General features: G+C 36.1%; 1 protein-coding gene and 1 long non-coding RNA gene across 5 annotated transcripts in view; one reads left to right on the top strand and one right to left on the bottom strand.

Annotated features, from left to right (window-relative positions):
- The window catches only part of LOC105224624 (F-box/LRR-repeat protein 20), a 126,978-nt gene that overhangs the window by 45,342 nt on the left and 55,355 nt on the right, over window positions 1–26,281 (top strand). For 3 of the 4 annotated variants that reach the window (XM_049453979.1, XM_049453978.1, XM_049453977.1), the window contains one exon: window positions 22,109–22,225. In XM_049453979.1, the coding sequence (XP_049309936.1) occupies window positions 22,109–22,225 (117 nt within the window). Of the gene's footprint in view, window positions 1–3,723; window positions 5,248–22,108; window positions 22,226–26,281 lie in introns of all 4 variants that reach the window. The other variant, XM_049453976.1, reaches the window with a different exon arrangement.
- The window catches only part of LOC125777884 (uncharacterized), an 86,892-nt gene that overhangs the window by 25,355 nt on the left and 35,256 nt on the right, over window positions 1–26,281 (bottom strand). The gene's annotated exons all lie outside the window — the stretch shown is intronic.

Genomic DNA, 26,281 nt, shown 5'->3' with positions numbered 1-26,281 from the left:
GGGCTACGTCAAGTCTAAAGTCTACAGAAATAAGCCAGCAACTATTCCAGCTTTGGAAGACAACATTTCCGAAGAAATTCGGGCTATTCCGGCCGAAATGCTCGAAAAAGTTGCCCAAAATTGGACTTTCCGAATGGACCACCTAAGACGCAGCCGCGGTCAACATTTAAATGAAATTATCTTCAAAAAGTAAATGTCATGAACCAATCTAACGTTTCAAATAAAGAACCGATGAGATTTTGCAAATTTTATGCGTTTTTTTTTTAAAAAAAGTTATCAAGCTCTTAAAAAATCACCCTTTATTTAATTACATTAAATTAATTAAATAAATAAATTAATTATATAAAATTAATTTTTAAAAATAATTAATTATTATTAATAATAATTAATAATAAATAACAAAAAATTAATTATTATTAATTAATTAATAATTAATTAATATAATTTTAATTAATTTTATATTTAATGTTATATAATTAAATTAAATCATTAATTTATTTTATTTCATTAAATATGTTATTTAATTATATAAAATTAATATTAATTAGTTAATTTAATTAAAAAATAATAATAATTATTAATTAATTAATAATTAATTAATGTTATATTTAATGTTGTATAATTAAATTAAATAATTAATTTGATTTCGTTAAATATGTTATTTAATTATATAAAATTAATATTAATTATGTAGTTAATTTAATTAATTTTATATATTTAAATTACATAATTAAGATACAATAAAATTTATAGTAATTATAAAAAAAAAAATCATAAATCACAATTGATTAATTGAATAAGTAACTCAAAATCAAATTAAAAAAATTCATTATGAATTATTATTTAACTTCCTATATTAACTGAAAACAATAATAATAATAATTAAATTAATTTGCAGCTAATGATAATTAATAAAATGCGCAATATTTAAATCATTAAAATTTACTGAACTAAATGCAGTTAATTACCGCAATTCAAATGAATTTCATTAAATTATTACAAATTATCTTAAAAAAACTGAAATAACATGAATGCCTTGAAAAAAGACCTTATGTAATTAGGAAGACATTTGTGAACAATAATAATTAAAAAATAATAATTCAAATTAAATTGCATAATATGGGTCAGAGTGGCAAATTTTTGAATTAAAAACTAGTTTTCTACTGGCTCTTTCCTCTTATCGTAGGTCTTCTCGTAAAGAGTGATGGAACCGAAGAACAGTTCCGATCCTGTCGCGCTATTTGCCGTAGCTTCTTTCGTCAGTAGATCGGCTAACTTATTTGAATGCAGCTTGACTGTCACTGAGAATGACGATTCGTTCCCCATGCTGGTTTTTCTCTAGAAAAATCTCAGCACATCTATCGTGGTTCTATTATACACAACCCCACTTCCATCTGCTGTTTTCGATCCCTCTCAGTATTATTGCATTGTACTTATGCGAGGTCACTCCTCAAGGATTCTCCCAATCACTTTTGTTGCCCAGTGCGACTTTGAATCCATTTTGTTTGTTAGTTTTCCTGGTAATGACGTCTCTGGAAAAGAGTGATAACAATAGACTTTCTCCAATGAAATTATGTTTCTAAGCACTTATTTTTCTGTTTGGTTCGATTAGTTCCAAAATCATTTAGATTTTTCGGAAAAAAGCTTCGCGTTAACGTCTGTAAAACAATGCTCTCCGACTACTAGGATATCACGAAAAGTTATATTACTGACGATTAGTCTTAGATCCATGCTTATGACCCGGAAATAAACGATCAATCGACCGAATATTGTGGTAAAGCTGAGCCGAAGCTGAGAAAACCAAAAATCATTTTTATTTTGACAGTTTTCTTAGTTAATCGAGGGGGACACTCCGATTTCCTTCCGGCTGACCAAACTATCAACAAGTCTTATGTTTGAGTGTTATGCGTCTTTGAGCTAAGCTATTCATAATAAGAGGTCGGAATTATGGGCCGACAACTCTTGGGTTTTGCATGACGATAATGCACCGTCGCATGCTGCATTGATTTCTTTTGAAGTTTTAGCCAATATTTGGAGGGACTTTAACAACTGTTTCGAGGATTGAAAAAAACATTGTGTGTTGGTACCAAGGAGGATTATTTTAACGTGGACAACATAGATTTTGAAGAATAAATTAAGAAGTTTAAAAATATGAACAAAGTCTTACTATTTTTTGCTCATAGTAGTATTTGTCTTATCTACTTAATTATAAAAATGATTTTTATGATATAAACTTAATTATGATAATATATAATTAGAGGCCAAAAATAGGGATAAAAACCATTTGAAAAGGAAAAAATTTAAAATGGGCATATACATACATGTCCAAAAAAATAATTAAATTTAAATTAAAAAAAATAAAAATAAAATAAAAAAAAATAAAAATAAAATAAAATAAAATAAAATAAGAAAAAATAAAACAAAACAAAACAAAACAAAACAAAACAAAACAAAACAAAACAAAACAAAACAAAACAAAACAAAACAAAACAAAACAAAACAAAACAAAACAAAACAAAACAAAACAAAATAAAATAAAATAAAATAAAATAAAATAAAATAAAATAAAATAAAATAAAATAAAATAAAATAAAATAAAATAAAATAAAATAAAATAAAATAAAATAAAATAAAATAAAATAAAATAAAATAAAATAAAAAAAAAATTAAAATAAAATAAAATAAAATAAAATAAAATAAAATAAAATAAAAAAAATAAAATAAAATAAAATAAAATAAAATAAAATAAAATAAAATAAAATAAAATAAAATAAAATAAAATAAAATAAAATAAAATAAAATAAAATAAAATAAAATAAAATAAAATAAAATAAAATAAAATAAAATAAAATAAAATAAAATAAAATAAAATAAAATAAAATAAAACAAAACAAAATAAAATAAAATAAAATAAAAAAATAAGAAAAAATAAAACAATAAAAAATAAAATAAAATAAAATAAAATAAGAAAAAATAAAACAAAACAAAATAAAATAAATAATAAATAAAAAAATAATTAGAATAACAAATCTAAAGAAACAAAAAGAAACCAAAAAATTTAATATAAAGTTATTAACAGAAATTATGGTAAATAAATAAAATAACAAACAATTTAAAATGCTATAAATAAAATCGCATAATCACAAATCGAAGGTAGCCGGAATGGGTTTATTGCATTTCATTTTTAATCAGCTTCTGCTGTCTTATTTAAATTTATTTTTTTGCCTTTGTCTGCTTAATGATTGTGTGATTGCATACGCTAACTGTAATTTATAATATAAGTGCGCGTGCGACGGCGGTCAACTCGCAGGCGTTTGCGGCCAGACAGGAATATAAACACACACACATACATATGTGCACATTTACATAACACGCTGGCCTAAAAGCAGAGAGTAGATCAAGAAACCGGCGGAGGGAAGGGCGAACTTGTTTTTTCTTTGTGTTTTTGTTATTGTTATATTTTTTGTTTTAATTTCAATATTTGTTTTTTATTTGCGAGAATATTTGTTGAGAGAATATGCAAATTTAAACCTGATCACGTGCAAACATTCGAATGCGGCATTCTAGCGGCAGATAATTGTGTCAAAAGTGCCGGATGTGTCGCGCATTTCGCAAGCGTGTTGGCGACAGCGGCGCGCGGCAGCAGTAGCAATATGAAATATATATTAAGAAATCATGAAAACAGTTATAATTGCAAAAATAAATTAATCATTACTTCTTTAGTAGCAATTACGCAGCGTAAAAAGGAAAACCAAAAACAACACAGACTGTAAAGAAAAGCTCTGAAAGCTTGTAGCCTAATAAAAAGTGGTTAAGAGTGCTGAGCGGCAGCTTAAAAAGTGCTAATAAACACGTGCAATCGTTTACAGTTATAAAGCGATTTTTGTTGTCGCCTTTGTTTACGCGTTCAAAATTGGGCGAAGCAAACAGCGAAAATTAAAATAAAAAAGACTAAAAAAAAAATATAATTAAAAAAACAAATTCAACAACAATAACAATTAAACGATATTCACACACATAAACACACACTCACACAATTAAAACGCCTCATCCAAGTGCGGCAACCGTTCTCGGCCTTAAATGTTCATCAAAAATAATACGCTTTTGAATAGCAGCAGCGGTGTTGGCGTTGGCAACGGTAGCAGTAGCGGTAACGGTAGCGGTAGTGATCGACTTGGTATCGACAGCATCGTAGGTGTTGGCGGCGGTGTTGGTGGTGGTGGTGAGAGTGTTGGCGCCAGCAGCGTGGCAGGCAGTATCAGCATAGCGAGTAGCAGCAGCGTCGGCGGCAGCAGCAACAGTATCGGAATCGGTGGCGGAGGCGGCGGCGGCGGTGGCAGCGCAGAGTTGCTCTACCCAAGCAGCAGCAGCAGCAGCAGTAGTAGTTCAAGCGCCAGCGGTCAGGCTAGCAGCGCTTGTAGTCACAGCGGCAGCAGCAGTAGTGTTAGCACAGGCAGCGCGGCACCCTTAAATCCGACACGACGCTGTGCCACACAGACTGACAACAACAATAGCGTCAGCGGCAAACGCGGCCTCAATTTGAGCTTATTACACAATCACAATTCGAGCAACAGCAGCGGCAGCAACAGCAGCAGCGGTAGCAATAATAACAACAACAATAATAACACCAACAGCAGCCACAATCACAACGGCAGCGGCGGCAGCAGCGTTGGCGGTGGCCTTGGCTTGTTAGTTGGTCACAGTGTTGGTGGCATAGTCGGCAGCGGTCGACGCTTAATCGGCGGTCTAGGTGGCAGCATTTGGCGCTCAGCCACATCGACCACATCATCCTCCTCGTCACCAGCAGCGGCGGCCACTACTGCAGCAGCTGCGACTGCGGCAAATACGCACGCCACACAAACAATCGCTAACGTTGCGGCGTCTGGCTCGGCGTCCGCGTCGGCATCCTCGAACTCGACATCGGCTTCATCGCCGACCGCCTCGTACGCCAATTCCACAGCCAGTAGCAGCGCTGTGGCATTGACCATCGCTGACGGCAGCGCAAATAATTTCTTTCGCAGCGGTAGCGCACCGGCGGCAGTGGCAGCGGCAGCAACAGCAGCAGCGATCGTCTATAGCGGCGCCGCTAATAGCCGGCACTTTCTGCGCGGCCATAAGAAAACTTTTTTATTTCACACGGTTAACAACAAAACAGCAACAACGGGTAACAGCGCGAGTGCAGTTGCTGGCGAGAGCAGCGCCATCATCAAAATGGACGAGGAGGACTCCATGGATGAGGAAGTGCCCGTAAATATTAACATTATTATTATATGCACTGTTGATAATATTCACTTCACATAGGCACGTTTTACATATGCCATAAACACATATTGGTTATACATATTTACATTGCATACAGCGTGCTCCATATCTATATAACCATATATATTGTATGTGTTTACTTTTTGTCCTTGTTTACAGTGTTTGTGGGTTGTGTATTCCGTTCTAGATTTATTTTATTGTTTGAAAATTCAGACATTTTATGGTTCCATACTGTCAAGCTTCGAGTTTTCAACTTGCCTTTAGCATTACTATCTTAAAAATAGGCCGCACAATTTTCCACGTACCTTGATACAAAAATATTTTTATAGTCTTTAAAATATGCTTATTTTAAGCCAAAGTAAACATGCCAACATTTAATCCAAGTTTCCATACACTTGCTATAAGCATTGGCTAGGGTGACCCTCAGTACCTATAGCGAATTTTTTTCTTTTAATTTTTGAAGCGCCATTCCTTAGATGCGATTAGACAGATGTGATTTGCATAGATCCTCGTCTTGTCACCAGCAGTGTTGCATTTGATTAATGCAGGGTTCTCAGTAACGTTTTAAACATTCTTTTTGCGACCTCTATTCGACGTCCTCCTTTTCAAAAGATTCGGGTCTTTTGATACGAATCTAGCATTCACACGCTTCATACCCAAAATAATAACTAAAATGTATTCAGTTTATTTGTAACAGATGGTGCGCCCCACTGCTATCTCTCTGCTGCCAGCAAAACGGTTTTCAAATACTATTTTTCGTAACTTTTTCGTTATTGGTGTCATTAACAGCAGTAAAAAAACGATCGACAAGAGGCGAGTTCTCGATGATTTCACGACCTTCAACGAAGGCTTTGTATCAGTCAAATACTTTTGTTCGTGATAAAGTGGACCTCTCAAAGCGTTTCTGCAAAAGCTTCAACAACTCTGTCGCAGTGCTGAAGCTTAAGGGCTTGTCTTCCCAGTATACATATTTTGTGATCAGACCTAATTAGTGAAGAACAACCAAAGTAGATTCTCATAGAAAAATTACATTGTGTGTGCTCAATGATCCAATGAGGGTTTTAGTTTACCTAAATACTTCCCTGAAATAAATTTTTTTTTGTAATCACTATGTATGGTAAGAAACCCACTTTGTTTCCTCTTAATTAAGAACATTTTTCTTATGATTGTAAAGACCAGTGCCCACAAACTTTCGTATATTAATACCACACACTTATCCCTTGAGGAGGTTTCTTGAAAGGCTCAGGAGATTGATGAGGTCATATTGGTAACCACATATCACTGTTTTGTGCTAAAAAAACAAACAGAATAATCCCGAACATTTCTTTCGAATGTCTCCAATGACTTGTTCTTTGGCTTTAAGCCATTAAATATGTTGGATATAGTATATTCTGTAAAAGTTCACTATCCTAAAATACCTAAAAATGGTAAATCCAAGCAATTAATTTGATTAAAATAATGTTAATGAATTTATTAGAAAATAAATTCTTTCTTTTCGCACCTGACGAACTTTTTTACATAAAACCTTTCCGTTAAAAATTCTCATAATACATGGTTGACGTTTAAGTGCAGGAGAGGAAAAGTCTGCAAGAAGGTACATATATGGTATACCAACTACGAAAACGAAAAGCTGGATTTACGATAACTCAAAGCCTTTTTCAGAACAATTTATGTTTTCTAAGAAATATCTATTGGATTATTTCTAGCAAGATAACATCAATTTGAGATATTAAGCTATATACATACTTATGTATTTACAAACTACTTGGGTGACATACTGTTTGAGTCGGGAGTTTATGACATTCGCACTATAATCACTCCTTCATATACTGTGCCCTAAAAATAAGGTGTATTTATTTTGAAAATTCTTTATTTATTCTTCCAAATCAATTTCATCCCCTTCAAAGTAATCCCTTCCCGATGCAATGCACTTATGCCAACGGATTTTCCAAGTTTGGAAACACTGGTTGTAGTCACTTTCCGGCATGGCCTTCAGTTCGGTCTTCGCTGCGGCTTTAATCTCCTCTATCGTATAAAAACGGTGACCCCGGAGCGGTCTTTTGAGCTTGGTGAACAGCCAGAAGTCGCACGGCGCCAGATCAGGTGAATACGGTGGTTGCGGAACGATATGGGTTGAGTTTTTGGCGAAATGATCACGAATTACGAGGGCAGTATGGGATGGTGCATTATCGTGGTGTAAAAACCAAGAATTGTCTTTCCACAATTCCGGCCTTTTTAGGCGGATAGCGTTACGCAAACGACGCACAATATTCAAATAATATTCCTTGTTGACTGTTTGACCGGTTGGAAAGAAATTCATAATGCACAACACCACGTTAATCGAAGAAAACAGTCAACATGACCTTGATTTTTAAGCGACTTTGGAGCGATTTTTTGGGCTTGGCTCTCTTTTGGAACGATACTCGCTCGATTGATCGGTTGTTTCGTGGTCGTAAGCATAGATCCAAGTCTCATCGCCAGTTATAATACATTTCATGACACCCTGGTAGTCGGAAAGCATCGTTTCACACACTTCAACGCGACGCCTTTCTTCCAAAAAATTTAATGTTTTCGGTACCAGTCGAAATTTGAGGCGCTTGAGGCCCAAAACATCCTTCAAAATGGTATTGGGTGAGCCTTTCGATAGGCCAACTTCATCAGCAAGATTTCTACTTGTTAATCGACGGTTTTTCAACACCAAATCTTTGATTTGTTGAACGTGAGCTTCGTCGGTTGAGGTTGATGGTCGCCCTGGACGCTCTTCGTCTTCGACATATTCACGGCCGGCTTGGAACTCACTATACCACTTGTAAACATTTTTTAGACATAGCCTCATCACCAAAGGCTTTCTGCACCATCTTCAATGTATCCGCAGCAGAAAATTGATTCCGTAAATAAAATTTAATGCAAATTCTTTGCTCGGCTTCGGCAGTCGAGGTTAACGTTTTCCTTGTTTTTTTTTTTTTAATTTCCGAAAATAGTATTTTTTATAGATTTTGCATGATAGCTAAAACGTTACCAGTGTTATTAATATTCGAACTGTTGTTTGGTCACTCACTTAAACAATATTTCTGATTGAAGGAGTTTAATATCTGTGTTGCTTCTTTACGTAGGTTGCCTTTTATATTTCGGGATTTTGCAACCCTAGCATTGCAACTGTAAAGTTGGAAATTTTTGATGGTATGCATACTCAGAAAGTTTTACGATACGAGCGCTATTTGTGTTGTTTACAGTAACTTAAAATATTCTTTGCGACCAAAAAATTAAATTAAATCGCGAACAATTTTGGACGATTTTGTTTTACAACTTTTGATGTGGATTAACTCAGCGATAGTGCATCAATGAACTTAGTTCAATTTTTAGCTATGAAGCTTTATCAAAGACCAGTGTTTAGCGATGGTATGGTAAATTCAATCGCATATGTAGAGCCCTCCAAAACGAATTTCGGTAAGGTCGTTTTAAATCAGTAAAGTTGTTCCGGCAACTACTGATGCTGCACTCAAACCAATATTACCAGATCGTCATGTGACTGTAATCACCTCTTTGCATGCCCAGCTAATCCTACATATCTGACACCCCTCTTCCTATGGTCCGACCCCGTCGAAACAGGCTTGGGACCTCGATGACAACTTATGTGAACCACTCTAAAGGGGACTAGATAACCGACATCGTAGCTTCCACTTGATATTAGTCAGCAGTTTTTCATAGGCCATTTTGCTATCTATAAATTACTAGTAAACTAACAGTTATCTATAATTAATCGCTAAAAAGTGTCACACTACGTTTACTTAAGTGTCAACAAGTCAAACAATTAATGTCCATTTTTCGTTTTTATACTTGCTTAGCAGCTGTAGGCTTTAACTAAAATCCCGTAAATGACTTCCTTAAAGAGTTAGTAACAACCCGATTGTGCATACAATTAAAATGAAATGAATTGCCTTGCATATGACTAAGGTGGAGCGCGACAGCGGGCGCGGCAGCAGCTGTGCGGTACTTTAACTGCCCCTAGTGAGCGCTAAAGCCATTCCCACGAGCGTTGAATGCGAGGGGGCGTGTGCAAAACCTGTTGTTGCCTTTCAGCGCGCTGCGGTTCGCAAGCAATAACGGTGAATGTGCTATAAATCAATAAGCGCTCGTAAATTGCGGTTATTTTGCATAAATAACCGATAAATATACATACATACATATATTTGTACTACATATATACACATACATAGTATATGTGCAGGCGTTTAGTACGTGTGCCGCTGCAACAACAACAATTTGAGTGTGTAAAATGTGTAAAAAACAGCAGGCCAATAAAAAGCGATAAAAATGAAGCGAATAACACAAAGCACGCGACTACAAAAAGTTAATGACTTTAATTGTAAATCAATATGTGGGTGAACAAACAGAGAATTAGAAAGGCTTTTTCACTTGCTTGCAGCGAAAACAAGCGCTGAAATTTCCACAAAGTGTGGGGAAAACCGAAATTATGACAAATAAAAAATATTGTTTGCTTTTCCCAAACAGAGCCTTAACCCTTGAAACCACCAGCACATTTCACTCATACGCCATGGCCACCAGCGCCTAGGTATTCTGCAACTAACAGCTCTACAAATAAGTGTTGCCACTACGGTTGTATATAGAGTAAGCAAGACATCAGTGACAACTTTGCTGGCGGCAGCGGTCAGGCGCAGGAAGCAGCCACATTGTGGCCTGTAGACACAACAAAGTCAAACATTATATTCTAACTGCTTTATTTAAGTGTGTGTGTGTGTATGAGTGTTGGACTAACAAGTGGTAGGAAGTGGAAGTGAGCGCCTGTTTCACAAACTCTGTGGGCGTAGCGCCCATTTGCGGCAGCAGTAACTTCATGGGCAGTGTTTTTAGTCATTGTGGCACCATGGCAATTTCCTGCAGACAAACAGACACCAGTGGCGGTTAATTGGTTTGCCATTATATACGTGTTATTTCGCTTTGATTTCCAAGTAGTTGCATGCAGATAACTGTATTACCTCATGGGTTTTTATACTCTTGCAACATGTGGCTACAGAGTAAAATAAATTTTTCCCCCAAAGGATTGTATGTATAACCTAAAACTAATCGAGATAGATTTAGTGTTATATATGTATATATATAAATAATCCCAATGACGAAATGAGTTGAAATCCGGGTGATTGCCTATCTGTCCGTTCGTCCGTCCATCCGTGCAAGCTGGAACTTGAGTAAAACCTGAGATATCTTGATGAAACTTGGTATGCACGTGAAAACAGTACGAGCTCGAGGATGGGGGCAATTGGACCACTGCCACGCCCACAAAACAGATAGCCTGTTAGAACCTTACGGCAAAGAACTCACCGGACCTTTTAAACCAGAAGGATCGTACGACAGTACATGAAACAATGGTGAACAGCGGTGGCCGAGTTCCCGCAAAGCCCAGTTATCTATGCATTCTTTAACCAACGTTGACCGCACGGTTAGCGAGCTCACTACCTCTCTTCTCCAACGGTTTGTACCCACCCACAACTCCATCGTAGGTATGTCGGTAGAGGAAAAGTCGTTAGGGTTTGGTTTGTCGACTTCATGATCCAAAAAAGTTTGGTATAAAGTCAAAGCATGTGAGGATTTCCGAATTTTAAGACATGTGCTCATTTGGAAACCCAGATTCTCTGAGGATGATCATAACATTTGCGGCCAAACATCTTCCGTCAATATCTATAGGCACTCTATGTGAAATGGTATTAAGTTCCATGGCTGAAGTGGGCCTTAGTGCACCACACAAGCTGATGAACGCCGCTCGTGTGACGCTTTCGAGCTTCCTTTCTGGCCCTCTACTACATACCACAGATCATATTAGGTTTGATTCTAGTGTCGTAGAACCAAAAGACTACTTTCGGTGGGAGGCCCCACCTTTTGCCAATGGCTCCTCTTTGCGATATTAGGCTTCCATGAAATACTTCACCGTATCTGAGTCAGTGGTGCCTCTTTTAGTTAATGAACTGGTTCGCAATTAAACAGACAGATGGACAGATGAACATTTCTAAACCGACTCAGCTCGTCGCGCTGATAATCTATATACCATATATACTTCAAAAGGCTTCCTTTTGTTACAAACATCGTGGCTGTTCAGGGTATAATTTGCGAAAAACTGCTTTCGATGTCAGACGTGTGAAATGTGTTTAATGAATCTACATGCTGACGAGAGCACAAAGAAACCGCGAATGGTAAGAAATCGCACGTATATATTTACAAAAACCGTAAGTACTTGAAAACCAAAGATAAATACACACACCTTTTTTCTCTCAGCGCTGTTGCCACCTTGCACTTCATCTCATGCTCTGTTTGCTTTGTTTTGCGCAGCCCAGAGCCAAAGTGAAGTGAAATTGCAAATATTTGCGAAATGAAATCGTTGCAAACAAAGAAAAACGCTCGCCACTAAATACGATCTTTCGTCAGCAGCAGTTGTATGTGTGCCTGCAAATGTTTGCATACAGATTTGCTGTTAAACTTCCTTGACCGCAATAATCGCGTTGCAAAAACAAGGAAAACAAGTAGAAAAATTATGAGTACAGTGTCATATCAGCACTGCGTAGTAAGCGCAAATTCAAATCATTCTCACCGCGTTATCACGTGCATATCGCCAAAGATAGGAAAAAATTCGAAATCAATTTGCAAGTGAGGTACTTTTGTTAATACTATTCCTCTTCTTCTACTTATTCTCTTTGTATCAACAGTCAGTTTTGCACTTGCAGTTGCTATATATTATTTACTTTTCTACTTTGGCAATCATACTCTCGCGAACAGTCTATCTTAATGGCAATGAACTGGTGTATGAGTATACGGCAGCTGAATCATCGGTTCGGAGTGTTGACAAATACATATTTAATTTTATTTGAATAGAAATACCAAATGATAATTTTATCTATAAACTCGGACCGAGTAGGGAAACTATAATATTTTCCTGTGTTTTCTTTTTGTAATTCTATTGTGCCCTCAGTACTAGTACAATCGATACAATTAAATTCTTAATATAATTTCATTCAAAAACCTACGACTTCTTTTGCTTGAACGAATTCGTTGAACACAATTTTCGACTACTTTTTCCACTAAATCAAGTCGTATGGCTTGAATAGCGCTTTCAATATTGATTTCTAAAGCTTGTTGAGGTCTGGTTTATTGCTAAAGACCATTGACTTCAAATAATCCCGCAAGAAGTAGTCTAATGGTATTAATTCACAACTTCTTGGATGCCATTAAATGTCACTATTTCTTGAAATAATCGAATCTCGAAACTTTTCTCACAATAATTCGGTTGTTGCACGTGCTGTGTGTCACGTAGCCCCGTCTTGTTCGAACCAGTGTTGTCAAGATCAACTTCTTCCGATTGCGGCCATAAAAAGTTGGTTATCATCGATCTGTATCGCTCTCCATTGACAGTAACAGTGTCACCAGTTTCATTTTAAAAGAAGTACGGACCGATGATTCCACCAGACCAAACACCACACCAAACTGTCAGTGTATATGTACAGATGAATGTAATGGTCTCGTCGCACCAAAATCGACAGTTTGTTTTATTTAACGCACCACTCAGATGAAAGTGAGCCTCATCGGAGAAGATGATTTTTTTATTATAATGGATTGTCAAAAAAGTCTTGCGGTATTTTCGCTAGTTGGCGCTGAAAGCGCTTAGTTCTAGCTTTATTCGGCACATCGGGTCATGCTATACCTTTTTGGAAAGCTCATTTCACGCGCTAACACGTGTTTGATTGATTGTCGTTTCTTTTAAGTCGTTCGTGAGTTATAGCGTCGCAAACATGGAGCAAAATAAAGAGAAAATACGGCATATTTTACAGTACTACTACGACAAAGGCAAAAATGCATCTCAAGCCGCCAATAAAATTTGTGCAGTTTATGGACCCGATACAGTTTCCATTTCTACCGCTCAACGATGGTTTCAACGTTTTCGTTCTGGCGTAGAGGTGGTCACGTTCCGGAAGGCCTGTCGTCGAAAATTGCGATAAAATCGCTGAATTGGTCGAGCATAGTAGTCATCAAACTGTTATAAACCATTTGAAGAAGCTTGGAGTCACTAAGAAGCTCGATGTATGGGTGCCACACGAATTGATTCAATAAAAATACCGCAAGACTTTTTTGACAACCCTTTATAAATCGTTATCGTTTTCAAGTTGTTTCAGGGTAAAATGAGCAAATACACGACGTTTATGTTGGTCAAAAGGTTTCAGTTCTTGTGTGAAAACAATTTTATTCGGATGCAAGCCCAAATCCTTTTTCAAATTCCGCCAGATATTGGTTTCAGACAGTCCCAATTCTTGAGAACGTCTGGGAGTCGACAAATCGTGATCTTGAGCAACACTTGTCTGAACGGCAGCAATATTTTCATTACTTAGAGCATTTCTTTGTCTTGTTGTCACTTGAACTTTATGGCAGAAACTGTACGCTCGAAATATTCAACCATTCAACGAAAAGCTAGCATAGGTGGACGCTTATTACGACCGTAAAATTGCAAAAGCGCACGAAAAGTTGCAATTATTACGGTTATTATACTCTAAACAGGGTATATTAAGTTTGTCACGAAGTTTGTAAAACCCAGAAGGAAGCGTTGGGCTGAGTCGATTTAGCCATGTCCGACTGACCGTCTGTATATATGCGAATTAGTCCCTCAGTTTTTAAGATATCGTTTTGAAATTTTGCAAACGTCATTTTCTCTTCAAGAAGCTGCTCATTTGTCGGAACTGTTGATATCGGACAACTATAACATATAGCTGCCATACAAACTGAACGATCGGAATCAAGTTCTTGTATGGATAACTTTCAAATTGACAATGTATCTTCACAAAGGTTGGCACAGATTATTTTCTAAGATAATTATGTAATCTCCGAAGAAATTGTTCAGATCGGATCACTATTGCATATAGTTGCCATACAAACCGAACGATCGGAATCAAAGGCTTGTATGGAAATCTTTCGCATTTGACGTGGTATCTTCACGAAATTTGGTATGAGTTATTGTTCATAGAAATAATATATATAATTATTCAGATCGGCTAACTATAGCATATAGCTGCCATACAAACTGTGCGATCCGAATCAAGGGCTTATAAGGAAAATTTTCCCGTTTGACGTGGTAACTTCAGGAAATTTTACATGGATTACTGCTTAAGGTAATAATATAATCTCCGAAAAAATTGTTCAGATCGTATTACTATAGCATATGGCTTCTATACAAACTGAACATACAGTTACTAAAAGAAATGCACATGTGAAGGGTATATTAGGATCGGTGCAGCTGAAGTTAACGTTTTTTTTTGTTTTTATAATAAAATTGAATAATTTTCGAACATTGTTCTTGGCTATATCTTTCCATGATGACATTGTAAACATTACTGAATGCAATGAAAAAAATTACAAATTATGACATATATTAAATTATAAATCATGACAAATTAAAAAAGGCCGAAACGACACTTAAAAATCATATCATCCTTATTGTAAAACCCTGTATCTTAAAAATTTTGACATGGATTATTGTCAAAGCAAAGCTACAATATCCGAAAAAGATTTCCTGATCGGTATGATATGATATACATAGTAGTTGTCACACAATTGAAGGTCAAGACCAAATTCTTGTATGGAAACCTCTTTATTTGTGAAGGGTATTCTATCTTCGGTGCAACTTTTAACATTTTTTCTGCTGGTTTTTTATCTTGTTATTGCTGTTACAAATTTGTTTTTATATTTTTGTTTTATTTCATTACGCTGTGACTTTGTATTCGTGGCTGATAAGCTAAGCAGTAAATGAATTTTTATTTACCTTTCACTCTGGACGTCATTGGTAAATATTTTTGCTGTTGTTGTTGTAATTTTTTATTGACATACAAACAGTTTCACACTCATAGAAGAAAATTTAATGTAATATTTTTCTTTTGATTTTTTTATTTATTTTGTTTAGTTTTTCCTTTCAGTTTTTTTTTTTCATTTTGATTTTGCTTTTTAGTTTTGCAAATTTAAGTACCCTTGTTATTGTATAGCTTATCGCGGTGCTCGATAGTGTTATGATAGCGCAATATATTTTACATACATACGTATGCTTTACTGTAAATCCATCGGCTTCTTTACCTGTGTTTGTATGGGTGTGTAAGTAATTTGGTGAATTGCCTTGTGGTAAGTGCCAGCAAATCCCCAATGCAATGACAAATTAGAATACTCACACACTTGGTCGCCTATCTGTAACGAGTAATTTTATTTTATTACTGTTGTTGTTTTCCCCCCATGATTGCCTGTTGTTAGTGTGCGCAATGGTAACACACTCGGTTCAAGGTCACTGCTAAAGAGGTGTTTGTTGTTAGGCATGTCATTCGGTTTCTCCAATATTGTTGTGCCTTATAAACGTATTATATATAAGAGCATATACATACATATGTATGTATGTATGTGTAAATATATATATATCTACAGTAGCACTTAATAAATATTTTTGTTTGTTTCTTCCCCAATGACCTTCAGCCCTGTACTTAAGCTTTTTTTTTTTGATTTTTTGTTTTTGTGTTTCTTTTTGTATTTCTTTCGTTCTACTTAGTCCAATGTTGAGTGTCTTTTCAGTGCCCTAGGGCAGTATTTTATTTATTCATTATAGCCGACTCGTTTGTTTTGGTTAGTCGTGTATCTTTCGTACGCTTCAACAATTCTATGTCAACACAGTATTCTCCTTTGTATTTATTTATTTTATTCTATTGTTCCATTTAAACGTGTTCTTATCTAACAGATGTTCCATAATGTAATATTCAACATGTGATTTTATGGCTTTCTTAAGCATGTTATGGCGATAAAAGTGGCACAAATTAACAACTTTGTTTTTGTTTAACCCTCTAATGCATGAATTTTTGTTTCGACTGTGATTTTTATATTAGACTATATTCAGGTCTGTGAAGACGAATCTGATGTTAGTTTTTCGATTTGTCAATTTGTGTACCTTTTACAGGTAAAATAAAAATCCCGCCTCAAGGCGGACCTATGCATTAACCCTTATTGTTCATATAAATTTATGTTTTCATTTCTTCTTTATTGTGATATTTGAAAAAACAATCTTTTGCCGTTGAATTGCATAAATTAATTTTACATTTAATGCAAAATGCCTGAGTTTCTGATTTGCATCCACGAAATTTGCACATTTTTTTGCCTGAGCGGTCCAAAAACTTACACCAGTGTCCTATTTGATCGTATCTTATATTTTCTGATAGGTGATACGTCTTTTTAGCTTTTGGTGGAGGTGTTAAAGACGATGGACGACCACGTTTTACAGGTTTTGTCGAACCAATCAAACAAAGTGTTTCTGCCACTTCTGATCTGAAGTCAGGAAGTTTACACTTTAGGACGTCCTTATTTAGTCGGTTATAAAGACAATATGCATTCACCATACTCACGTCCAGCATGTGGTAAAATAATTTATTTGTCCATTTTCTGGTTTTCATTTTTATGTGGTATCGACCAATCAATCCGTCAACCAAATCCACACCACCCATATGCTGGTTGTATTCTTTCACAATAGCTGGACAATCCACCTCAACATTTTGTTTCAATTTTCGATCCCAACGATTTGCCTTTAAGGAATATGAACTTTCATTATGTACAATTGCATCTGTTCCTACGTAGGTGGATAACAGACGAACTGCTCTTGTGTCGTACCACAAAACGCTGCTTATGTCTACTCCAAAAACACTTCCCACGTATTCTTCATTATACCCACGTGCTACTTTTTTTGATTGCAGCTCTGCGTCTGTGGAAAGTTTTATATTTGGTACTCGATTTCCTCGCACTGTACCTAAACTGTGAATTCCGCGACTTCTCATATATAATAGCAATCCCAATGAGGTATAAAAGTTGTCAAAGTAAATAATATGATTGGCATTGTTTGGTATGACTTGTGACAACCTAACTACAACATTGGATGCAGCACCAAGATCTGGACAATTTGGCAAAATTTTGTTATCGCCGGCGCCACAATAAACTTCAAAGGAATACGAATATCCAAAGGAATCGCAAATCACGAATAGTTTCGCTCCCCATTTGTGAGGTTTTGCTGGCATATATTGCCTCACTGGGTTTCCACTCATTTTCGTGGCACACATTTGCTCATCAACGCAAAGTCTCTGCCGCATTGGAACTGAAGAAAAACGTTGGTTGAAATGTTTTACTAGCGGCCTTATTTTATACAAGAGGTCATAACCAGGTTGACCTTTCTCTATACGAGACGCATCATTATTGAAATGCAAGTGGTTTCTAATTTCTTCAAATCGATTGCATGTCATGGATAAACGTATCGGATCTAATCCGTATTGTCCCCAATATGAGCGACTGTTAGGAAAGCGATAAACAGACGTAAACAACAATATTCCCAAAAACTTACGCAGCTCTTGGTGATCGATACAAAACTTTGAAGATATATCTTTTTGCTTGGCATACAAGTTCATCTGTAAGGCTATTGCCTGCAAAATTTTTATTAAAAATTTAATAAACTGTTATATATTAGAAATTACCTTCAGAAAGTCTTCGGTCACAAAATATGCAAAGCAGTCGTAAGGTGTTTTTAAACATTTTAAAAAATCCGGCATGTCCTGGCCTTGAAAAGCCAAATCTGCAACACTCAGCTGAAGTTTTTTCTTCTTCCAAAGAATCGATCTTATCGCACTCATATCGTTTCTCAAATCACTTGCAGCTGGTAGGACTCCGATTTTTTCTTGCGATTCTAATGCTCTGTGCACAGAACGTGTCACTGTCGACGGTAAGAATACACTAGAAGTAACGTCACAAACAGGCAATGGAGGAATCGGTGGCAGCTCAATTATTTCAGCATTTTCTTCAAAGTCTGTCACATTCAAACTGCATTCGATTGCGTTTCGCATCATTTCTGAGGAGTTTAGCATTGCATCAATGATCGTATCATTTTCCGGTAGTGAGTAGGTTGGATCCATATCAGAATCGTCACTATCAAAATCGCATTCATTGTCGGAAGTATCAGTTACCAATTGCGACTCTTCGAAATATTGTCGAATTTCTTCATCCGTCATATGGGTCTTAGAATAACGCGACATATCTGATTATTATTCAATAATAAAATAAGAAAAATTTTCAATTGTATCACAAATATTTCATTTTACTTGAAAAAGGTAGGCAGCGCAATGCATGAGTCCGCCTCAAGGCGGAGTTCAATATTTTCGAATTTACTCACCTGCTATTAGTTTTTTTATTATAAATCGAACACTATCATAAAGAGCACAAAATTCCACACCCGTAAGTATTTTTTTCAACTTGAAACGACACAAGAATTTATATTTCTTGTTGTTCAGAAAATTGTGTTGATTGCAAAAATAATTAAATTGGCGGGAAAGTGCTAATCTGTCACTTCAAATTGACAGTACGTCAAAACTAGAAGTAGTATTGCCAATCTGAAAAAACCATTACGTAAGTTGAACTTTAAGCGTTCTTTTGAAAAAAAATCCGAATTTTAATATTAAAAGAAATATTTTATATCTGATTTTGAAAACACCCCGTCTGTAGGCAGGCATATGCACTAGAGGGTTAACTACTTAACTGCATTGCAATTTATTTGAAAGGGTCTTCCTTGCTTTGAATGTTTTGGAAGAGGTATTTCATGTGAACATAATAATCGACATACGAATCCGGATAAGAAAGACTCAAATGAAGTGTGGTAACAGTTTAATTGAAAAGTCCCCGGCCTATCATAGTACAACACATTTGTTTGGCAAAATTTTTTTATACAACAAAGTTTCCTTCAAGGCTGATACACTGATTATAGCGATGCTAACGGGTGATTTTTTTGAGGTTAGGATTTTCATGCATTAGTATTTGACAGATCACGTGGGATTTCAGACATGGTGTCAAAGAGAAAGATGCTCAGTATGCTTTGACATTTCATCATGAATAGACTTACTAACGAGCAACGCTTGCAAATCATTGAATTTTATTACCAAAATCAGTGTTCGGTTCGAAATGTGTTTATCGACAAATTTTGTTCAGCGATGAGGCTCATTTCTGGTTGAATGGCTACGTAAATAAGCAAAATTGCCGCATTTGGGGTGAAGAGCAACCAGAAGCCGTTCAAGAACTGCCCATGCATCCCGAAAAATGCACTGTTTGGTGTGGTTTGTACGCTGGTGGAATCATTGGACCGTATTTTTTCAAAGATGCTGTTGGACGCAACGTTACGGTGAATGGCGATCGCTATCGTTCGATGCTAACAAACTTTTTGTTGCCAAAAATGGAAGAACTGAACTTGGTTGACATGTGGTTTCAACAAGATGGCGCTACATGCCACACAGCTCGCGATTCTATGGCCATTTTGAGGGAAAACTTCGGACAACAATTCATCTCAAGAAATGGACCCGTAAGTTGGCCACCAAGATCATGCGATTTAACGCCTTTAGACTATTTTTTGTGGGGCTACGTCAAGTCTAAAGTCTACAGAAATAAGCCAGCAACTATTCCAGCTTTGGAAGACAACATTTCCGAAGAAATTCGGGCTATTCCGGCCGAAATGCTCGAAAAAGTTGCCCAAAATTGGACTTTCCGAATGGACCACCTAAGACGCAGCCGCGGTCAACATTTAAATGAAATTATCTTCAAAAAGTAAATGTCATGAACCAATCTAACGTTTCAAATAAAGAACCGATGAGATTTTGCAAATTTTATGCGTTTTTTTTTTTAAAAAGTTATCAAGCTCTTAAAAAATCACCCTTTACAAGGTTTTCGATACCCTTTTTATAGCACTATTTGTTCTTTGCTTCAAAATAAGCCTCATTTTCGCCGATCAGTCCTTCATTCGACGAAAATTCCTTCCAAATGAATATTCTTTTGAGTGCAGTCCACTCGGATGACTGTCGATTGGACTTTTGAGTGAAATGATGGAGGCATGTTTCATACATTGTCACATATCGACGTAAAACTCGGGATTATTACGCTTATACATCACCAAACACTGCTCCGACTCATCAATTCGTCGTTGTCAGCTCGCACGGGACCCTCTTTGCACAAAGCTTTCTCGTATACGTTCAGTTGATGCCTGTTCTCTCGAACAACTTCACTTTACGGTCATCCAAAATTATAAAAAATTATTTTGTGGACTTTTTTATGTTTTCGTCGGTAAGAACATCTTTTGGTCGTCCACTGGGTTCATCGTCTTCGGTGCTGATTTCACCACGTCTAAACTTAGCATACCAATTCTTGATAGTTGATTTTACTGAATCGGTGTCCGGAAACTTGTCATCAAGCCAAGTATTTCAATATGAGGCATCAAATAGTCATTTATAATGGCCCGATAACATTGACTGTTACGTTCTCACCGGCATCATTTCTGAAGAAATGTTGGCCGATGATTCAATCGCACACCCAACTGTTGTTTTTTCTGATTGAAATGGCAGCTCTTGAATTTCTTCACGTTGCTCTTCATTCCAAATGCGTCATTTTGCTCCTTTACATACCCATTGAGCCAGAAATGAGTCTCATCGCTGAACAAAATATGGCTTGAAGACGTCGGATCTTCTTGGTACTTTTCAAGAGCTTACTAATCGAAGCGATGTCGCTTGGGAAGGTCGAGTAGCTTCAGTTCTCGTACAAACTGTATTTTGTATGCTTTCAATTTAAGGCCTCCACGTAAAAGGTGCCAAGTCGATCCATATTTTAGTCCGAGTTGCTGCAAACGACTCCGAATCGATTCTTCTCGTGTACACTCACAGCTACGACTGCTTTATTTTCTTCACTGCGTTCTGAACGTGGCATATACGGTCGAATATTATCCAATATAGGTTTCAAGACGGTGGTGGTGTTGTATAAAGTACTCTCAGAGGGCCGATTATGTTGTCCATAGGTTGAGTGAAGTGCCCGAAACACATTCTTTACAGAACGTGAGTATTCATAATAAAGTTGAACGATTTGTAAACAATTTGTTCAGGTGTAAGCCTTTCCTTGATGAAATGCCTAATATTTCTGAAAAATAAATAAATAAAATGACTGCTTGATCCGACTCATGCGAAATCTGCCAAAAAGAGCTATTGAAAAAGTGTCTCTACTTGGACCATCTGTTAACTCATAAACTAATAATCCGACAGCTGTCAAATTCAAACACGCGCTCCTTGAAGGTTAGGACTTACTGATAATTTGTTTAAATCGATCAACGCCATCTATTTGTGTATCCGGGATTTTTTTAATTGATCTTATATAGCATTACAGTTTGGTATGATAAAAACATCAGCACCGTCTTTAAAAGGCGTTTTTAGTCGGTTAAACATTTTTGTGGTTAAATGTTGTTATTTACTTGTTAATATGTAATCTTTAGAATAACTGTTTTCACTTTATTTTTAAGTTATTTATAGTTTTATAAAGCTATTACTTTTTTGTATTATCAATTTATTTTTTTTTTTTATTTTTTTATTAAATTCCTAAAATATCAATATTCTTTTCGCCCTTAACTATCAAAAAAACCTTTCCTAGAAAATTTTGACAAAAGCTACATAATTTCCGCACAATTTTGTCAGAAATTAATATTCTCGTAAATTTATTAATCTATTAAAATAGTTCTGTCTGTCTGTGTTTAATTATAAACAGCGTTAAATATTATGAATTTTGAAAATCGGCGAAGTGAATTATTCCCAACAGACGCATGCTCTTCATCACATGCAATTAGGTATTTTTGAAGAACAGAGCTTTTCGCATCAATGAAATATCACACACACACACATTTATATACAAATTTTGCACATTTTAATGATCTGTAATATGTTTTTGGCAATTTTTCACCATATTCATTAGATTGTTTTTGTTTTTCTTGCAGCAGACATTCCTCAGCTCTTCGGATGCGGATGACGAACCTATAAAACAACTGCCAAAGGAAATTCTTTTACGTATTTTCTCCTATTTGGACGTGGTGTCTTTATGCAGATGTGCACAAGTAAGTGGCGAAGAAATTTTGTTATAATTTTTTTTTTGCTCATGAAAAGCAAGCCAAATGAAATTTAGTTATTTTAAAGAATAAAGAATAAATAAATATGGAAATAAAATGTTTCCCCCAATTACGTCAATGTGTAGTGCGCCGGGTTTTGTATACTTACATATTTACTACTAGTAGGTGGTAATAAGACAACGTTTGAATCTTGCTCGCCCATTTAAAAAAATTTAGCTGCAAAATTTATTTGAACAAGTTTTATTTGATATGCCGATTATGGCGCATTTTATATATAAAAAGTCTTATTTCAAATATTAGATATTGAACCAAATAAAGAGTGTTCTAGATTTTCAAGAAGAAATTTGTTTCATTATAAAGATAAAGAATTTTTCGGATAAAGCCGAGGGATCCAATTTTCGACCATTTTTTCCAGCAATTAGGGCTGTATGTCAGCATTAACTCGCCGGTTATTCTGTTCCAAGGCTTGAATCATCTCGGGCTATCTGTGCAGACAAGCAACTTCACATAACCCCACAAAAAAATAGTCTAACGGTAATAAAACGCACGATCTTGAAGGTCATGCCATAGGCTCACGTCGCGAGGTGATGCGCTCACTAGAAGTTTTCTTTAATAAAGTGATTGTTTCGTTGGCTGTATAATATTTAACGCCGTCTTGTTGGAAGCAAAGGTCGTGCACATAAACATCCTCCAATCCATGGACGAAAACATCCTTAATCATGTCTTTATAGCGTTTCCCTTTGCCTGTAACATTATTACCGACTTCTTATTTGAAAAAAATAAGGATTAATGATTTGCTCTGCCCATAGAGCATACCAAAAAGTGACTTTTTGAGGATTTAACGGCATCTCAATAATAGCTTGTGGATTATCGTCCCTCCAAATACCAAAATTGTGCTTTGTTGCTGTCGTCGCAATTTTTTTATGGTCGTTTAGCTTCAATTCTTGCCCGGTTTGGATTTTGTAATGGGAACAGCTCCAATTCTTGTGTGCTCATTTGGTCTTCTTCGATACTCTGCACCAGAGCAAAAATAGCCTCTTTGGTGCGCACTGTACAGTGTCTCTGAGGATGCACATTATCCATTAGAGCAAACCGATCCATGGTTGCTCGAACTACCGACCCATCTCGCGAAGCGAACCATTCTCTTTGTTAAAAAATTTGCACAATTTTCAAACCTTGCTCCGGAGTAAGTGCAAAATGAGAAGCAAAGCAAACTGAGTGTATATCAGGCCGCACGTCTAGAAACCAACACCCGCTATCAAAAGTGATCCATTTCGAGGTTCCCCATTTGTTTTTCTTTTTTTAAAGAAAATACACAGAAACTTCAAATTTAATGGGGAATGTTTATTATCGTTCAAAAGAACATTCTGTGGCATTTATTTTTTGAAGATTATCTCTTGAAATTGTTGGCTGTGGCTATGCCTTAGACACTCACCGTTGTTTTCTCTGAATGATATGGCAACTCTTGAATCTCTTCAGTTTGCTTTTCGTCCCAAATGTGACAATTTTGCTTGTTTATATAACCATTGAGCCTGAAAAACGCCTCATCACTAAAGAAATTTTGGCTCGAAAAGCACGGATCTTCTTGGAACTTTTCAAGACCCCATATAGCTAAGTGATGCCGCTGGAGAAGGTCGAGCGGCTTCAGTTCTGGCACAAGCTGCATTATGTACGCTTTCAATTTACTCCCGCCGAATCGCCTCTCCACGGTCTTCGTGTAGAACTTCAGCCACGGCTGCTTTATTTTCTTCACTGCGTGCTGGACGGGGTCTATTTGGTTTTGGGTTTATGGATTGAGGTACGTTACAAATATCTATGCTTATTAAAATTTTATACCTTAAAAGCTTATCTTACCGAAATAATTGTTGTCATTGCCGATGAACGTGCAATCCTAGAGCTTAGAGCAGCTTGAAGATAATTATTTTAAGTTATAAAGGCTTGAGTGACTACTCTACCAAACAGACTATGGTCACAAAATTAAATTTCCAAATTAGTCCTTTGGGCACAAAGCGATTTTAAGAAGTTTTAAAGTAGTTAGGCTCCCTTTCTTAGAAATGATTTAAATGTCCTAACCTCGAATAATTTTTACAAATATACAATTCCTGTTTTAAATATTATAAGCCATCTAAGGTCGTTTTGAAAAAGAAAATGTTGGATTCTATAGTACCTTGAATATATTTTTTTGATAAGAAAATTTTTAAAATTGATGCAATCTTTAAATTATTTATTATTTTATCAAAAATATTTTGCAAAACCGTTAGAACCTTTCATTAAACTCGCACTATTTTAAATCCGATTTAGTACGACTTCTTACTTTTAATTAATGCAGCATATTCTACACACCCGACTATTTGTCAGTCACTTCTGACACTTCTTACTTAATTTTAGCTTTCCAGTTTCTCTTCCCTTCGCTTATTGACGCAATTCATTAAGTTCCAACTCGCCTCAACTTGTCTTCTCGTCCAATAAATTGTTGCTCTTTAACAAACACACTTTATTTCCGGTATTTTGTGCGAAAAAAACTAGCAAAATGGCAAACAAATAAAACAAATTGAATTACACAAGTGCGGGCTCGTTATGCTCTTATTATAGGCTTATGTTATTTTACGTACCTGCGTGGAATGGGCGATGAGAAAATCAATACTTCACAATGAGATTTCGCGTGCTTTTCGCTGCAAAATTATCAGGCGAGTCACGTTTGTGCGATTTTTGAATTATTTGTTAAGTGCTTTCATCACTTTTGTTTTTGCAAATTCACTTAACGAATACTTTATCGGTTATCAGCTGTGTGGATTGTAAATTTATATTATACTTTTTTTTATTTTTTCGATCTTTTTATCGAATTTAGCAATTATTGTTTGTTCTCACGATTTTTCGTATTTCGAAGTTTCCGTTTCATCTGAAATTTTGAAAATTTTACACTTTAGGTTTCTTTTATTTTCTGTTTCACTACAATCAATATTCTTAGCTTATACTTCGCATACAAAAAGGACAATATCAAAGACTGTTGCTTTAATTTTAAATAACTTTTTTGTATTTGCAAGATCCGGAACAACTATTGAAGTTTTATGACATTCTTTTTTCCGCATCCTGCTTAAGATTGTATTTCGTCGTTTAACCTGTTTCACACATTTATTGCATGTTACGGTCGTTATAATATTTGAAATCGTGTTGAACGGATGTTCTCACGCAAACTCCTCAACCCTGCCTAATAGAACTTCTCATTAAACGCCGGGATTGACAGCCAGGAAGGTTTTGCTGTGTGTTTGGTGGGATTGGAAGGGAATCATCCACTATGAGCTACCCCCATATGGTCAAACGCTTAATTCTAGCATCTACTGCGAACAACTGGACCGCTTGAAGCAGGCGATCGACCAGAAGCGTCCAGAATAGGGCAACAGGAAGGGTGTAGTATTCTACCAGGACAATGCCAAACCACACACTTCGTTGATGACTCGTCAGAAGCTACGGGAGCTCGGATGTGAGGTTTTATCGCATTCACCATATAGCCCGGACATAGCTCCAAGTAATTACCACCTGTTCCATGGCGAACGTCCTTGTTAGTGTAAAGTTGAACTCAAAAGAGGCTTATGAAAAGTGGCTATCCAAGTTTTTCGCAAATAAGGAGGGGTTTTCTACGATAGGAGTATTATGAAGTTGCCGACTATTTGAACTAAATCCGATAACTGTAACATTTTTTATCTTATTGACTGATCAACATATTGGGCCGCTCGCATGTGTTTAACCAATTGCAGACTACCTGTTGTTGTAACGGCAGAAAACATTCCTGAAGTAATTTCGGCCAATCATGTCAGGTTGGCAGTCCGTGGTCGAATAAAAATCCCTGTCCATTCTGGTTACTTAATTTCAACTGTCGGGGGAATGGAGAAGACTCACTCTTCCTTGTCACTTAAGTTCTTTTCAATGAGCTCTCTTTTCGGGTCGTAAACCAGAAAATGTACCTAGCGTCTAGATCTAGAGAAAGCGATGGATGCCTAAGTCATCCAAAGTCCAACTTTTACAATTTCGCCATATTTTTCATTG

This window comes from Bactrocera dorsalis, chromosome 3 (assembly GCF_023373825.1).
Source record: "Bactrocera dorsalis isolate Fly_Bdor chromosome 3, ASM2337382v1, whole genome shotgun sequence".
In the NCBI taxonomy this organism is placed as follows: Eukaryota; Metazoa; Arthropoda; class Insecta; order Diptera; family Tephritidae; genus Bactrocera; species Bactrocera dorsalis.
This window is presented reverse-complemented; position numbering and strand designations above follow the sequence as displayed.